Source organism: Oncorhynchus keta, chromosome 34 (assembly GCF_023373465.1).
Source record: "Oncorhynchus keta strain PuntledgeMale-10-30-2019 chromosome 34, Oket_V2, whole genome shotgun sequence".
NCBI classification, from domain to species: Eukaryota; Metazoa; Chordata; class Actinopteri; order Salmoniformes; family Salmonidae; genus Oncorhynchus; species Oncorhynchus keta.
In genome coordinates, this window is record NC_068454.1 from 48,084,404 (window position 1) to 48,103,034 (window position 18,631).

The 18,631-nt window shown below is 42.5% G+C and overlaps 1 protein-coding gene across 23 annotated transcripts in view; it reads left to right on the plus strand.

The window, feature by feature from the left end:
- LOC118367218 (E3 ubiquitin-protein ligase MYCBP2-like) overlaps nt 1-18,631 on the plus strand; it is a 307,475-nt gene that overhangs the window by 97,780 nt on the left and 191,064 nt on the right. For 17 of the 23 annotated variants that reach the window (XM_035750395.2, XM_035750391.2, XM_035750396.2 and 14 more), the window contains exons 17-19: nt 574-684; nt 1,220-1,315; nt 12,052-12,171. In XM_035750395.2, coding sequence (XP_035606288.1) covers nt 574-684; nt 1,220-1,315; nt 12,052-12,171 — 327 coding nt within the window. The remainder of the gene's footprint in view (nt 1-573; nt 685-1,219; nt 1,316-12,051; nt 12,172-18,631) is intronic. The other 6 variants (XM_035750394.2, XM_035750411.2, XM_035750415.2 and 3 more) reach the window with 4 other exon arrangements.

Genomic DNA, 18,631 nt, shown 5'->3' on the forward strand with positions numbered 1-18,631 from the left:
AGAGAGAAAGAAATAGAGAATTAGAGAGAGCATACTTACATTCTCGCACGGCACCGGATAAGACAGGAGAAATATTCCAGATATAACAGACTGACCCTAGCCCCCCGACACACAAACTACTACAGCATATATACTGGAGGCTGAGACAGGAAGGGTCGGGAGACACTGTGGCCCCGTCCAACGATACCCCCGGACATTTAATCAATTTGTACTCATCTGCAATGAGGGTTTTTGTATGAAATGTATTTGTAAGCGGATCACATCATCAGACCAACCAGCCCATAATTTCTGATAGGACTTTTTTTGCCAGGCCAAGTGCCTCTATTGGAGGATGCCAGACTAAATTAGTAATGTTAAACAATTTAGCGTGATTTAGTTAGGATGTCGAGGCTAATGAAACAGGAAACTGACCTCATGTCAGTTTCAAGGTAATGGGTTTACGTCATTCTATCCTATGTGAAGATGCATCGCTTCTCCATGTCGTCGTCTCCTCCCTCCATTCATCCACGTTGTGTGTTGTCTCTGTCTCTCCTCCACCTGGTTCTCTCTCCCGCGGGGCGGTGTGTGTTTCAGCTGTGCCTGTCCCCCCCCCCCCAGGAGTCAACATCGAAGAGCACATCCAGATCCGGCAGGAGGAGAAACGTCAGCGGATCAACCGCCGACACCGGCTGGAAGAGGGACGAGGTACGGGCAAGGAATCGATAGGGGATACGGTATAGGGTTGGGTTTGTGTTTGGGATGGAGAAAAGGCTGAAGCAGGGAAGAAATATGGGATGGAAAGGGATTGGGACAAAGGGGTAGGAAATAGGGGATAGGATATAAGGGGATAGTGGAAGGTGTTTGGGTGATTGGGGAGGAGGAAAGCCAAAACATCAACTACTAGGAGGGAATCGTGACAAGGGGAGGGTGTGTGTGTTTGCTAGTGTAGGTTTGGTGGCTGGTGTGTGTGTTGATGGGTGCAGTGACCTGGGTGGGGCCATAAACAATACAAGGCATGGAAAGACAGTGCTCTGACCTGGTCCTTGCTATTATTGTGTTTCCCATATTTCAGTGTTTTGCCCTTGTGATTTTTCCCGTTGGCTTGTGTGTGTTTGTGATTTTGCAGTGTGTTGTGCTATTGTTGTAGTAGTTGTTATGCTGCAGTGTGACAATTGTGTATCTCTCCCAATCTGTGACCCTTCTGTGTCCATGCATGTGAAAGTTTCTTTCTCCCTCCCAGGCCCCATTGTTTTCCCTGGCCCCATATTAATGAACCAGCGTGAGCAGGCCCTAGTCAGACTCAGACCCCTAAGGCATAAGCGGGACAAGCACACAGGTACAACAGCCGGTCTTCCAATTCACTATCCTTAATTCAAACGGGCACCGCCCCGCCCCTCTTTGGTCTGTCTCACACCCCACCAAACAGGCTGTCCTCCTCGTTTACACAGCCGTCCGCTCACCCATTCTCCTCTCTCTCCCTTGAAGAGTAAGACTCATATCGACACCGGATCATAATTGTGTGTGTGGATACATGTGTGTGTATATATATATATATGTATGTGTATATATATATATATGTATGTATATACACTGCTCAAACAAAATAAAGGGGACACTAAAATAACACATCCTAGATCAGAATGAATGAAATATTCGTATTAAATACTTTTTTCTTTACATAGCTGAATGTGCTGACAACAAAATCACACAAAAATGATCAATGGAAATCAAATTATCAACCCATGGAGGTCTGTATTTGGAGTCACACTCAAAATTAAAGTGGAAAACCACACTACAGGCTGATCCAATTTTGATGTAATGTCCTTAAACGTGCCTGTATGACCTCCCTACAACGCCTGGGCATGCTCCTGATGAGGTGGCGGATGGTCTCCTGAGGGATCTCCTCCCAGACCTGGACTAAAGCATCCGCCAACTCCTGGACAGTTAGTGGTGCAACGTGGCGTTGGTGGATGGAGCGAGACATGATGTCCCAGATGTGCTCAATTGGATTCAGGTCTGGGGAACGGGCGGGCCAGTCCATAGCATCAATGCCTTTCTCTTGCAGGAACTGCTGGCACACTCCAGCCACATGAGGTCTTGCATTGTCTTGCATTGTCTTGCATTAGGAGGAACCCAGGGCCAACCGCACCAGCATATGGTCTCACAAGGGGCCTGAGGATCTCATTTCGGTACCTAATGGCAGTCAGACTACCTCTGGCGAGCACATGGAGGGCTGTGCGGACCCCCCAAAGAAATGCCACCCCACACCATGACTGACCCACCGCCAAACCGGTCATGCTGGAGGATGTTGCAGGCAGCAGAACGTTCTCCACGGCGTCTCCAGACTGTCACGTGTGTCACATGTGCTCAGTGTGAACCTGCTTTCATCTGTGAAGAGCACAGGGCGCCAGTGGCAAATTTGCCAATTTTGGTGTTCTCTGGCAAATGCCACACGTCCTGCACGGTGTTGGGCTGTAAGCACAACCCCCACCTGTGGACGTTGGGCCCTCATACCACCCTCATGGAGTCTGATTCTGACCGTTTGAGCAGACACATGCACATTTGTGGCCTGCTGGAGGTTATTTTGCAGGGCTCTGGCAGCGCTCCTCCTGCTCCTCCTTGCACAAAGGCGGAGGTAGCTGTCCTGCTGCTGGGTTGTTGCCCTCCTACGGCCTCCTCCACGTCTCCTGATGTACTGACCTGTCTCCTGGTAGCGCCTCCATGCTCTGGACACTACACTGACAGACACAGCAAACCTTCTTGCCACAGCTCGCATTGATGTACCATCCTGGATGAGCTGCCCTACCTGAGCTACTTGTGTGGGTTGTAGACTCCGTCTCATGGTACCACTAGAGTGAAAGCACCGCCAGCATTCAAAAGTGACCAAAACATCAGCCAGGAAGCATGGGAACTGAGAAGTGGTCTGTGGTCACCACCTGCAGAACCACTCCTTTATTGGGGGGTGTCTTGCTAATAGCCTATAATTTCCACCTGTTGTCTATTCCATTTGCACAACAGCATGTGACATTTATTGTCAATCAGTGTTGCTCCCTAAGTGGACAGTTTGATTTCACAGAAGGGTGATTTACTTGGAGTTACATTGTTTGTGTTCCCTTTATTTTTTTGAGCAGTGTATATATATGTATATACGTGTGTACGCACGGACGCACGCACGCACCCACACAGAGTTGAAGTCGGAAGTTTACATACAATTTTGCCAAATACATTTAAACTCAGTTTTTCATAATTTGATCTCTGAATTATTTTTCTTCAGTATAGTTAAGGTGTCTGCGTTTGAGACAACCTGGTTCAATTTGGGTCCCGATGCAAAACCAGTTCAGATTAACTACCGTAGACCATCCTCCTAGCCAGATCCCAAATATTCTGTTTAGCCCAAACATACACACAAACAGGTCTGGGTTCAGGCCAGGGCGTCTCGCTCAAGTAATAGTAGAAGAAACACTGGGCTCTCAGCATAAAGCTGCTTTTGCATTAATATGATACACAGTTGATGTCAGAAGTTTACATACACCTTAGCCAAATGCAGTTAAACTGTTTTTCACAATTCCTGACATTTAATTCTAGTAAAAATTCCATTTTTTGGGGTCAGTTAGGATCACCACTTTATTTTAAGAATGTGAAATGTCAGAATAATAGTAGAGAGTGATTTATTTCAGCTTTTATTTTTTTCATCACATTCCCATTGGGTCAGAAGTTTACATGCACTCAATTAGTTTTGGGTAGCATTGCCTTTAAATTGTTAAACTTGGGTCAAATGTTTTGGGTAGCCTTCCACAAGCTTCCACAATAATTTTGGCCCATTCTTCCTGACAGAGCTGGTGTAACTGAGTCAGGTTTGTAGGCCTCCTTGTTCGCACACGCTTTTTCAGTTCTGCCCACACATTTTCTATACGATTGAGGTCAGGGCTTTGTGATGGCCACTCCAATACATTGACTATGTCCTTGAGACATTTTGAGACAAACATAACGATGGTTATTATGGCCAAACAGTTATATTTTTGTTTCACCAGACAAGGACATTTCTCCAAAAAATATGATCTTTGTCCCCATGTGCAGTTGCAATCCGTAGTCTGGCTTTTTATATGGCGGTTTTGGAGCAGTGGCTTCTTCCTTGCTGCGCGGCCTTTCAGGTTATGTCGATATAGGACTTTTTTTTTTACTGTGGATATAGATTATTTTGTACCTGTTTGCTCCAGCATCTTCACAAGGTCCTTTGCTGCTGTTCTGGGATTTGCACTTTTCACACCAAAGTACGTTCATCTCTAGGAGACCGAACGCGTCTCCTTCCTGAGCAGTATGACGGCTGCATGGTCCAATGGTGTTTATACTTGCGTACTATTGTTTGTACAGATGAATGTGGTACCTTCATGCATTTGGACATTTCTCTTCAAGAATGAGCCGGAATTGTGGAGGTCTACATTTTTTTCTGAGGTCTTGGCTGATTTATTTAGATTTTCCCATGATATCAAGCAAGGAGGCACTGAGTATGAAGGCAGGCCTTGAAATACATCCACAGGGACACCTCCAATTGACTCATTATGTCAATCAGTCTTTCTTCTAAATTCATGACATAATTTTCTGGAATTTTCCAAGCTGTTTAAAGGCATAATTATTTTCGTGTATGTACATTTCTGACCCATTGGAATTGTGATATATGTACTACCGTTCAAAGGTTTGGTCATTTTCGAAAGAAAAGCACCTTTTTTTGTCCATTAAAATAACATAACATTGATCAGAAATACCTTGACACATTGTTCATGACTATTGTAGCTGGAAAAGGCAGATTTTGAATGGAATATCTAATAGGCCTACAGAGGCCCGTTATTAGCACCCACACTCCTGTGTTCCAATGGCATGTTGTGTTAGTTAATCCAAGTTTATCATTTTAAAAGGCTAATTGATCATTAGAAAACCCTTTTGCAATTATGTTAGCACAGTTGATAACTGTGTTTTTTAAAGAAGCAGTAAAACTGGCCTTCTTTAGACTAGTTGAGTATCTAGAGCATCAGCATTTGTGGGTTCGATTACAGGCTGAAAATGACCAGAAACAAAGAACTTTCTTCTGAAACTCGTCAGTCTATTTCTAAGTGACCCCAAACATATATATATATACACTACACTACACTACCGGTAAAAAGCTTATGAACACCTTCTCATTCAAGTGTTTTTCTTATCTTTTAAAACTATTTTTTGTTTTACATTGTACTGTCGTGGCCAAAAGTTTTGAGAATGACACAGATATTAATTTTCACAAAGTCTGCTGCCTCAGTTTGTATGATGGCAATTTGCATGTACTCCAGAATGTTATGTAGAGTGATCAGATGAATTGCAATATATTGCAAAGGCCCTCTTTGCCATGCATATGAACTGAATCCCCCAAAAACATTTCTACTGCATTTCAGCCCTGCTACAAAAGGACCAGCTAACATCATGTCAGTGATTCTTTCATTAACACAGGTGTGAGTGTTGATGAGGACAAGGCTGGAGATCACTCTGTCATGCTGATTGAGTTCGAATAACAGACTGGAAGCTTCAAAAGGAGGGTGGTGCCGTGCCATAATTGCTTTGCACAAAAAGGGCAGGCCGGTGTGAGTGCATCTGCAACGCACAGTGAGGCGAATACTTTTGGAGAACGACCTGGTGTCAAGAAGGGCAGCAAAGAAGCCACTTCTCTCCAGGAAAAACATCAGGACAGACTGATATTCTGCAAAAGGTACAGTGATTGGACTGCTCAGGACTGGGGTAAAGTCATTTTCTCTGATGAAGCTCCTTTCCGATTGTTTAGGGCATCCGGAAAAAAGCTTGTCCGGGGAAGACAAGGTGAGCGCTACCATCAGTCCTGTGTCATGCCAACTGTAAGGCATCCTGAGACCATTCATGTGTGGGTTTGCTTCTCAGCCAAGGGAGTGGGCTCTCACAATTTTGCCTAAGAACAAAGCCATGAATAAAGAATGGTACCAACACATCCTCCGAGATCAACTTCTCCCAACCATCCAAGAACAGTTTGGTGATGAACAGTGTCTTTTCCAGCATGATGGAGCACCTTGCCATAAGGCAAAAGTGATAACTAAGTGGCTCGGGGAACAACACATCGATAGTTTGAGTCCATGGCCAGGAAACTCCCCAGACCTTAATCCCATTGAGAACTTGTGGTTAATTGTCAAGAGGCTGGTGAACTAACAAAACCCCACAAATTCTGACAAACTCCAAGCATTGATTATGCAAGACTGGGCTGCCCAGAAGTTAATTGACAGCATGCCAGGACGGATTGCAGAGGTTTTGAAAAAGAAGGGTCAACACTACAAATATTGACTCTTTGCATCAACTTCATGTAATTGTCAATAAAAGCCTTTGATACTTATGAAATGCTTGTAATTATACTTCAGTTTTCCATAGTAACATCTGACAAAAATATCTAAAGACGGAAGCAGCAGATCTTGTGAAAATTCATATTTGTGTAATTCTCAAAACTTTTGGCCACGACTGTAGAATAATAGTGAAGACATCAAAACTATGAAATAACACACATGGAATCAACAGCTGAACCATCATGAGCATCCTGATGGGTTGCATCACTGCCTGGTGTGGCAACTGTTTGTCCTTCAACCGCAAGGCACTGCAGAGGGTAGCGCGAATGTATAATCTCAAATATATTGTATATAAATAACACTTTTTTGGTTTCTACATTAAACCCTGTTATTTCATAGTTTTGTTGCCTTTGCTGTTCTAAAAAAAAGAAAAAGAAAGAAAAAGCCTTGAATTACGTGTCCAAACTTTGACCTTTTCACTTTATTTTTCACATTTTGTTACAGCCTTATTCTGAAATTTATTAAATAAAGTGTTTTCCTCATTCATCTTTACACAATAACCCATAATGACAAAGTGAAAACTCATTTATATATATAGTTTTTTTTTTAAATGCCTGATTTACATAAGAATTCAGCCTTTACTATAAGAAATTGAGCTCAAGTATATCTTTGTTCAACCTTGAGATGTTTCTACAACTTGGAGTCCACCTGTGGTTGGTACTTGTGGTATATCCCAATTGATGGGATATGATTTAGAAAAGCACAGAGCTGTCTATATAAGTTCCCACAGTTGACAATGGATGTCAGAGATAAACCATCGCATGATTTTGAATGAATTGTCTGTAGAGCTCAGAGACAGGATTGTGTCGTTGCTCAGATCTGGGGAAGGGTACCAAAACATTTATGTAGCATCGAAGGCCCCCAAAAACAGTGGCCTCCATCATTCTTAAATGGAACCACCAAGTCTCTTCTTCGAGCTGGCCACCCTGATAAAATTAGCAATCGGGGGTAGAAGGGCTTTGGTCAGGGAGGTGACCTGATGGTCACTCTGACAGAGCTTTAGAGTTCCTCTGTGGAGATTGAAGAACCTTCCAGAAGGACACCCATGGTAGAGTGGCCAGCTTGAAGCCACTCAGTAAAAGACATATGACAGTCTGCTTGGAGTTTGCCAAAATGCACCTAAAGGACTCTGATCATGAGAAACAAGATTCTCTGGTCTGATGAAATCAAGATTACACTATTTGGCCTGAAGATGAATGGAGAGAAGTACAGAGAGATCCTTGATGAAAACCTGCCTTTGCCCCAGTCAATGACCCTAAGCATCCTAAGTGGCCCAGCCAAAGTCCGGTCTTGAACCTGATCGAACATCTCTCGAAAGACCTGTAAATAGCTGTGTAGCGATTCACCCCATCCAACCTACAGAACTTGAATGGATCTTCAGAGAAGAATAGGAGAAACGCTCCAAATACAGGTATGCCAAGCTTGAAGCATTACCCAAGAGGACTCCAGGCTGTAATCGTTGCCAAAGGTGCTTCAACAAAGTACATAGTAAAGTGGCTGAATACTTATCTAAATTTGGTATTTCAGTTTTACATTTTTAATAAATTTGCAAACGTTTGTAAAAAAACTTATTGGGTATTGTGTGTAGATTGATGAGGGGAGGGATAAAACTTCATCCATTTTAGAATGAATGTGGAAAAAGTCAAGGGTTCTGAATACTTTCTGAATGCACTGAACAAACAAAATAATGACGAACAAATGCAAGATAGACCTTCGTCAAAGCAATTAACAACATGTTGAATTGTTGATTTTTCAAATGCCATTAAATTGTCAATTGTAATTGTGACAGTCATTACTACATTTTTTGTACTTCATGATACTTTAAAAATATAACTTATAAATGCCTCATACTTTGTGTAACCCCATCAGAACCCAAAATATAAGCAATGTTTTACTCCTTTGTTTGTAAATAATGCAATTGTAAACAAACACTATATAGCATGGTTAAAAACATGGTTAAAACTATAATTTTTACAGCCAGTCCTTTCATCCATAGCTCTGACCTATGAATTTGAGTGGTAATGTTTCTCCAGCCCCATCACCCAGCTGTTTCCCTAAACGATGACTGATTTGCAAGTGTTTGAATTGCAGATAGCCTCTTTCAGCAAAGACCCTTCTAAATAGGTTTCCTCTTTCTTTGGTGCATTAGTATCAATACAAAGTGTGAACCGGGGGGGAGAGAGAAAAGGAAACAATTGGGTGTCTATTACATTAATTGTTCTTCTTATTCGGCACTTTAGTCCATCCACCTGACAGTTGTGACATATCAAGAAGCTAAACAGCATGATTGTTACACAGGACGGCAACACAGTACTTTTGTTAAAGAAAAATCAATATGTTTAACTCGATTGAACAACAATCTCTAAGCAGGAGAGTAGATTTTTCTTTCAGTGGCCGTCGTCTGACACCAGAATTAGATGCAGGTGAAACAGTAGGTGTTGTCATAGCGCCTCAACAATTATGGGATAGGTAGATCAGATAGAAGATGTGACAGATCGACTTCTGACACCAATTACGCTTATTTCACGTCATCCCAGACATCAGCATAGACTTTCAATAGAGTATTTATAGCCATAAATGAAATAATTAAGTTGTTTATATCTGAACAGGGTGCATTTGAAATATCCTCCATGGATAGTCACTAATCGGTATAAATAGATTATGTCGGTGCCCTGTGGTTATATTTGGAAGCAATAAACTACGTTTTAGAGGAAAGTGCAGATGGAAGATGTGAAAGAGTCTATTCTTAATTGAGATGAGTATGTCACACTGGTTAACCCATTAGGATTGTTATATACTAGGATTTTTCCCTCTTCCACCCCACAGTTGATGTTTGTGAGGTTGAGAGTGTAGGTATTGACACTGAATAGAAAAGACTGAGGGACGATGGATTTTCTATAGCATGTCACTTAGTTAAATATAGGATATAATGCTATTATAAAGGTAATGCATCAAGGGGAGAGGGTGTGATCGTGTACCCGAATTCGCACCCCTCTTGAGGCGAAAGGAAAATGTTACTTATAGTTTCCATCTACTGAACCCTGGACCATGGACATGCGTATGTCTGTGAGGTATATGCTGACTAATCCAGCAGTTAGTTCATTTGTTAATTTAAATACTGAACAAAAATATGAATAATATTAACATGTTGACTGTTGGTCCCATGTTTTATGAGCTGAAATAAAATATCCCACAAATGTTCCATACATAAGCGTTTTTCTCTCAAATTTTGTGCACAAGGGGTCTGAGGAACTCATCTCTGTACCTAATGGCAGTCAGACTACCTCTGGCGAGCACATGGAGGGCTGTGCGGCCCCCCAAAGAAATGCCACCCCACACCATGACTGACCCACCGCCAAACCGGTCATGCTGGGGGATGTTGCAGGCAGCAGAACGTTCTCCACGGCGTCTCCAGACTGTCACGTCTGTCACATGTGCTCAGTGTGAACCTGCTTTCATCTGTGAAGAGCACAGGGCACCAGTGGCGAATTTGCCAATTTTGGTGTTCTCTGGCAAATGCCAAACGTCCTGCACGGTGTTGGGCTGTAAGCACAACCCCCACCTGTGGACGTCGGGCCCTCATACTACCCTCATGGAGTCTATTTCTGACCGTTTGAGCAGACACATGCACATTTGTGGCCTGCTGGAGGTTATTTTGCAGGGCTCTGGCAGCGCTCCTCCTTTGCAGGGCTCTGGCCAACCCCAGGTGGTGAGGGTAGGCAACCTCACCTCTGCCACCCTAACACTTAACACAGGGATCCCACAGGGTTGTGTGCTTAGTCCCCTCCTGTGCTGTTCACCCAGGACTGTGTGGCCACGCACGACTCCAACGCCATTATCAAGTTCGCTGACGACACGACGGTGGTAGGCCTGGTCATTGGTGACTGAGTCATCCTACAGGGAGGAGGTCAGTGACCTGGCAGTGTGATGCCAGAGAAACAACACCTCAATGTCAGCAATACCAAGGAGCTGATCGTGGACTACAGGAAACTTGGGGACAAGCACGCCCTCATCCACATCAACGGGCGGCAGTGGAGCAGCTAGAAAGCTTCATGTTCCTCGGTGTTCAAATCACTAAATACTTAAAATGGTCTAAACACACGCACAGTAGTGATGAAGGGGTGACCGTGCCTCTTCCCCTTCAGAAGGTTGAAACAGTTTGGCGTTGGCCCTCAAATCCTCAAAAGGTTCTACCGCTGTGCCATTGAGAGCATATTGACTGGCTGCATCACTGCTTGGTAATTGCTTTGATCGCATGGCACTACAGAGGGTTATGTGGACTGCCCAGTATATCACTGGGGCCGGGCTCCCTGCCATCCATGACCTTTATATCAGGCAGTGTGAAAAGAAGGCCTGAAGAATTCAGGCTCCAGCCACCCAAGCCATAGACTATTTTCTCTGCAGCTGCATGGCAAGAGGTACCAATGCATCAATCCTGACACCAACAGTCTCTTGAACAGCTTCAAGAAATATGACCAATAAATAGCTAATCAAGTAGATACACAGACTATCGGAGTTAACCTTCTGTCTGTCATTTACCTTTTTATTTCAATCTTTGCACTGTCTCTATGCACACTCACAGGTTCTGACACACTCACAAACACTGTCACTCCAACACACAAACACTCCATTTTCTCACTCGCACATAATATGTACACTATTTTATACTGCCTCTCACCCACTCGCATACAAGCTACTGCTACTCTGCTAACTTATACGCTGTTGCCTTATCCCCTTACCCCTACACATATTTACCTCCATCACTCCAGTATCCCTGAACCTGTATATATGGTATTGGAACTGACTTTTTAAATATTTCCTGTATATAGTATGCTTACTTATGTACTTTGTATTTCATATTTTCTATTCTTATTTCTCAAGATTTGTATCTAGTAATAAATTGTTATTGATTATTGCATTGTTGGATTTTGAATTTGCAAGAATGGCATTTCACTGTACTTGTGAATGTGACATTAAATCTTAATGTGTCGCAGTACATGAGGAAAATGGATGTCACACCAGATACTGACTGGTTTTCTAATCCACAACCCTGCTTTTTTATTTTTATATGTCTGACCAAAAGATGCATATCTACATTTCCATTCATGTGAAATTCATAGATTAGTGCCCAATTAATTAATTTCAATTGACTGACTTCTTTATAAGAACTGTAACTCAGTAAAATCTTTTAAATTGTTATATGTTATATTTTTGTTCAGTATAAAAAGAGGAAGACCATAACATGTCAGTCCTTGGTATAACATGGGGTTGAGAAACACTGTTCAGCACTAAGCTCTGGATCCTGTTGCTGTGTAGTTAGGAGTCAAACGCACCTGCAAGTGATACTTCACATTGAAGTTGAAGTTGAAACAAACCCCCCACCAATTGTCCTCCCACAAAGAGAGGACCTGCTCTGTGAGGTTTTGAGAGCTTTTACCTTATTTCTACCTTCTTTTTGCATGACCATTGTCCTTCCTTTTCTCCCTTTTTTCTCAGAATCACTTGCTCCTGCAAGCTTCCCTCTCTTTCTTGCTCCAGGGCTACTACTGTTCCTATCGAGACACCCATCTCTGAAGCTACCAACAGAGTTCTTCATCTTTCTTAATCCCCACCCACCCTCTCTCTCCTCCCTGCTCTCTCCTTCCCTCTGTCTACCTGACTGATGGCCTGTTTGCCTTTGCAGACGGGAACAGTGAGCGAGGGGAAAAGGACGCCAGTAAGATCACCACTTATCCCCCGGGGGCGGTGCGCTTCGACTGCGAGATGAGAGCTGTGCAGGTTAGCTGCGGCTTCCACCATTCAGGTAGGTTCCCCGGAAACACCCTATTACTCACTTCCTGCTTCCTCTTTGATCTCTTCCTCAGTGGTGTTTGATCACAAGAGGAAGACTTTGTTTTGAGGAGTGTCTTCTGGCCACATATCAAATAGCCATAGGTCATAAAGGTCTTTCAATAAAAATAGTTAAAGGAATGTACCCTCCGCTAAGCCCCATCCCCTTGGTTGCTGTTGCTACCTCAGTAGCATTTTTGTAGGAAGCTCGAGAAAACCCTGAAGATTGATATCAAATTGTATTTTTAATACGCAATTAAATTAAACAGACTAATCCTTGCTAATCAGGGACTGTCTTGGGACTCATTACAATTGTTCTCAAGTCATATTCTGCTATTGACAGCAGATGAGTTGTTCATAACATAGCTAATTTAGCTAGTCTGTGCCTTTAGAAAGTATTCACACCACTTGACTTTTTCCACATTTTGTTGTTACATCCTGAATTCAACCTCTTACTCCTACCCGACACGCAGGCGTCCCATCTAGACATCTGGAAATGCAAATGCGCTACGCTAAATGCTAATAGCACTCGTTAAAACTCAAACGTTCATTAAAATACACATGCAGGGTACTGAATTAAAGCTACACTCGTTGTGAATCCAGCCAACAAGTCAGATTTTTAAAATGCTTTTCGGCGAAAGCATGAGAAGCTATTATCTGATAGCATGTAACACCCCAAAAGACCCGCAGGGGACGTAAACAAAATAATTAGCATAGTCGGCGCTACACAAAACGCACAAATAAAATATAAAACATTCATTACCTTTGACAATCTTCTTTGTTGGCACTCCTAGATGTCCCATAAACATCACTATTGGGTCTTTTTTTCTTATAAATCGGTCCATATATAGCCGAGACATTTGGAATTTTCAACACATTAATGTTTCTTATAAAAAGTGTTAGTATGCATAGTATTTATATCAGCCCTCTGATTACAATGAAGAGCAAGACATGCCTCTTTTGGCCCCCTGCAGCTCAACTAGGTCTTTTGTTGCAACACTCGACTACACAACTAGACAATGATCAAGATAAGACAAAACTAGAACCTGCAGATCTTCCTTCTTGGAGTGTGGTGTAAAAAAAGCAGAGCATCTCTTTATTACGGACATACCTCTCCATCTTTACAACCGTTTCATCTATATGTTTTGACGTTGACAGTTTACAATCCAAGGTAATGGCAAGTAATTTGTGACCTGTTTCAGGAAACGAGGCGTATGTCTTGCATCACTACTTCAAAGGAACTTTTTATACATTTTTTTATAAATGTGTTTTTTGGCAAAACTGCCTTCTGGAACACGTGAACTTTCATGTGCCTTAATAACAAACTTGTTTTCCACCTGTAAATATGAATACAATTGTTAAATTATGAGCCTAGTTGGTTTAGCCATGGAAAAAGTCATCCTTCCCGCTAGCCATGATTTGCTGAGATAATGAGTTGGCTGGACATGCCGAGAGATGAGTTTAGATTGGTCTGCCATGTAGCATGCTTAGGTAATCCTTTCTAATGCAGCTTTAAAAACATATATATATATCACGTAGTAGAACTGCATAAGTGTTGTTCTCTACTTTCTGAAGCACCAAGTTTTGAAATCGATGGAATTCGAATATGATAGCTAAGGAGATAGAGAAAATGCTTGCATTTTATTGCAAATTTGCAGACGGAGTCAAAAAGGGAACACACAAAAGGCTGTTGTAATCCGGAGACAGGTGGTATATACATTTTCAAACTAAGGACAACCATGGTATCTGTGACAGAGAGGGAGAAGCGTCCATCCATGTATACGGGTAAGAGAGTCTAGCTAGCTACATTTTGCGAGGGTGAGTAAGATGTTCTTTCATTTGTGTCTAGAAGTAGCTAGCAAGCTAGCCAACGTTATCCAGTTTGTTTGAGTGCTCGACTGCTGCTGTTAGTTCAGAACGCACGGATTAACCCTACTTTTCGTCATGAGCGTCCAGTGTGCGCTCTGAACGCTCCGAGAGCAAAACACTCTGAATTTACCAATGGCAAATCTGACAATGCTCTGAGTTTACGAACGCCCAGAGCACACTCTGGCACTCCAGATTCATTTAAGAACACACCCGTAGAATAAACCAGCGTTTAGTCTTGAAATGTTTGGTTAAGTACCTAGCTTCATGCGAATCCTTAAAGGATGGGTGGGGCTAAATCTATTAAGGGGGTGTGAACGATGCTGAATTGGTGTGGAAAAAGAAGAGCTCTACAGTATGTACCAAAACATTCAAGGGCTATTTTCTCAAAAGTAAGGTTTCAAGTTCATCAACTTTCAAAGCGGAATTACTTTTCCATTGTTCCTCAACTGCGTGACATACCTTTTTGTAGCTCTGAGTCTCTACTTTAATCCAGTGTAAAAAAAAACACAATTTCAATTTTTGCTACATACAGTACCAGTCAAAAGTTACACCTACTCATTCCAGGGTTATTCTTATTTTTTTAAAACTATTTTCTACACATTGTAGAACAATAGTGAAGACATCACACAATCATGTAGTAACCAAGAAAGTGATAAACAAATCAAAATATATTTTATGTTTGAGATTCTTCAAAGTAGCCACCCTTTGCCTTGATGACAGCTTTGCTACTTTGAAGAATCTAAACTATATTCATATTTGTGGTTACTTTTTTGGTTACTACTTGATTCTTATTTCATAGTTTTGATGTCTTCTATAATTATACAATGTAGAAAATAGTCAAATAAAGAAAAACCCTTGAATTAGTAGTTGTGTCCAAACTTTTGACTGGTACTGTAAGATTGAGCTGGTTGGTCACATTAATCTCCTTAACTTCAACAGCCACACCATTCATTACCTGGATCAGCTGAGCAGTAGAACTTAGGTGATGATTTGTATCAAATAAAATGCTCTTAGTTTTAGAGATGTTCAGGACCAGTTTATTATTGGCCACCCATTCCAAAACAGACCAACTCTTTTAAGGGTTTCAGTGACTTCATTCGCTGTGGTTGCTGATGCGTATATGTTTGAATCATCAGTATACATGGACACACATGCTTTGGTTAATGCCAGTGGCAGGTCATTGGTAAAAATAGAAAATGGTAGAGGGCTTGAGATCTGTCCTCTGGTACACCATGCTTTACATGTTTGACATTTAAAAAAGCTTCCATTAAAGACAATTATGGTTATGGTCAATAATATCAATGGCTGCACTGCAATTTAACAGTACAGCTCCTGCAAACTTATGTCAATTTCTTTCAACCAATCATCATTCATTTGTGGCAGTGCAGTGCATGTTGAGTGCCCTTTTCTATAAGAATGCTGAAAGTCTGTTATTTGTTTACAGAAAAATAGCATTGTATTTGGTCAAACGCCATTTTTTCCAAAAGTTTGCTAAGAGCTGGCAGCAAGCTGATAGGTCTGCTTTTAGAACCAGTAAAGGCTGCTTTACCACTTTTGGATAGCAGAATTACTTTAACTTCCCTCCAGGCTTGAGGATGAATACTTTCCTCTGGGCTCAGATTAGATATGACAGATAGGAGTGGCTACAGCCAGCTACCCTCCTCACTAGCTTTTCATCTAAGTTGTCAATGCCAGGAGGTTTGTCATTATTCATCAGTAACAGAGAGCAAGCTAACCAGCTAATAAACAATGCTACACAAGTATAATTTCAGATTAGAAAAACCGATACCGGTTTAAAACAATTAATGGAAGTATGAAGGTAGTTTTGTGCCTGTGAAAAAGGGGTTAAATATTTGTTAATAAAAATAAACAGTATCAATCAATTGTATTTATAAATGCTATTTTTTACATCAGTCAATGTCAGTACTATACAGAAACCCAGCCTAAATCCCCAAACAGCAAGCAATGCAGATGTAGAAGCACGGTGGCTAGGAAAAACTACCTAGAAAGGCCGGAGACTAGAGAGGAACCAGAGAGGGGTGGCCAGTCCTCTTCTGGCTGTGCCGGTTGGAGATTATAACAGTACATGGTCAAGATGTTCATAGATGACCAGTAGGGTCAAATAATAATAATCAGTGTTTGCAGTTGGCTTTTCATAGCCGAGCATTCAGCGTTCGAAACAGCAGAGCGAGAGAGTTGAAAACAGCAGGTCTGGGACAAGGTAGCACGTCCGGTGAACAGGTCGTAGTTCCATTGCTACAGGCAGAACAGTTGAAACTGGAGCAGCACTACGACCTGGTGGACTGGGGACAGCAAGGAGTCATCAGGCCAAGTAGTCCAGAGGTATGGTCCCAGAGCTCAGGTCCTCCGGGAGAGAATAGTGAATTAGAGGGAGCGTCTTTAAATTCACACAGGACACCGGATAAGACGGGAGAAATACTCCAGATATAACCGGCTGACACTTGCCCCCCGGACATAAACTATTGCAGCATATATACTGGAGGCTGAGACAGGAGGGGTTCGGGAGACACCAGGCACGATATATATATATATATATATATTTTTTTTTTCTCTTCACCTTTATTTAACCAGGTAGGCAAGTTGAGAACAAGTTCTCATTTAAAATTGCGACCTGGCCAAGATAAAGCAAAGCAGTTCGACACATACAACGACACAGAGTTACACATGGAGTAAAACAAACATACAGTCAATAATACAGTATAAACAAGTCTGTATATGATGTGAGCAAATGAGGTGAGATAAGGGAGGTAAAGGCAAAAAAAAGGCCGTGGTGGCAAAGTAAATACAATATAGCAAGTAAAACACCGGAATGGTAGATTTGCAGTGGAAGAATGTGCAAAGTAGAAATAAAAATAATGGGGTGCAAAGGAGCTAAATAAATAAAATAAATACAGTAGGGAAAGAGGTAGTTGTTTGGGCTAAATTATAGGTGGGCTATGTACAGCTGCTCTGACAGTTGGTGCTTAAAGCTAGTGAGGGAGATAAGTGTTTCCAGTTTCAGAGATCTTTGTAGTTCGTTCCAGTCATTGGCAGCAGAGAACTGGAAGGAGAGGCGGCCAAAGAAAGAATTGGTTTTGGGGGTGACCAGAGAGATATACCTGCTGGAGCGCGTGCTACAGGTGGGTGATGCTATGGTGACCAGCGAGCTGAGATAAGGGGGGACTTTACCTAGCAGGGTCTTGTAGATGACATGGAGCCAGTGGGTTTGGCGACGAGTATGAAGCGAGGGCCAGCCAACGAGAGCGTACAGGTCGCAATGGTGGGTAGTATATGGGGCTTTGGTGGCAAAACAGATTGCACTGTGATAGACTGCATCCAATTAGTAGGGTATTGGAGGCTATTTTGTAAATGACATCGCCAAAGTCGAGGATTGGTAGGATGGTCAGTTTTACAAAGGTATGTTTGGCAGCATGAGTGAAGGATGCTTTGTTGCGAAATAGGAAGCCAATTCTAGATTTAACTTTGGATTGGAGATGTTTGATGTGAGTCTGGAAGGAGAGTTTACAGTCTAACCAGACACCTAGGTATTTGTAGTTGTCCACGTATTCTAAGTTAGAGCCGTCCAGAGTAGTGATGTTGGACAGGCGGGCAGGTGCAGGCAGCGATCGGTTGAAGAGCATGCATTTAGTTTTACTTGTATTTAAGAGCGATAGGAGGCCACGGAAGGAGAGTTGTATGGCATTGAAGCTTGCCTGGAGGGTTGTTAACACAGTGTCCAAAGAAGGGCCAGAAGTATACAGAATGGTGTCGTCTGCGTAGAGGTGGATCAGAGACTCACCAGCAGCAAGAGCTACATCATTGATGTATACAGAGAAGAGTCGGTCCATGAATTGAACCCTGTGGCACACCCATAGAGACTGCCAGAGGTCCGGACAGCAGACCCTCCGATTTGACACACTGAACTCTATCAGAGAAATAGTTGGTGAACCAGGCGAGGCAATCTTGTGAGAAACCAAGGCTGTTGAGTCTGCCGATGAGGATGTGGTGATTGACAGAGTCGAAAGCCTTGGCCAGATCAATGAATACGGCTGCACAGTAATGTTTCTTATCTATGTCGGTTAAGATATTGTTTAGATATCCTTGAGATATCCTTGAGCGTGGCTGAGTTGCACCCATGACCAGCTCTGAAACCAGATTGCATAGCAGAGAAGATATGGTAAGATTCGAAATGGTCGGTAATCTGTTTGTTGACTTTTCTTTCGAAGACCTTAGAAAGGCAGGGTAGGATAGATATAGGTCTGTAGCAGTTTGGGTCAATAATGTCCCCCCCTTTGAAGAGGGGGATCACCACAGCTGCTTTCCAATCTTTGGGAATCTCAGACGACACAAAAGAGAGGTTGAACAGGCTAGTAATAGGGGTGGCAACAATTTGGGCAGATAATTCTTTAGAAAGAAAGGGTCCAGATCGTTTAGCCCGGCTGATTTGTAGGGGTCCAGATTTTGCAGCTCTTTCAGAACATCAGCTGACTCGATTTAGGTGAAGGAGAAATGGGGAAGGCTTGGGCGAGTTGCTGTGGGGGGTGCAGTGCTGTTGACCGGGGTAG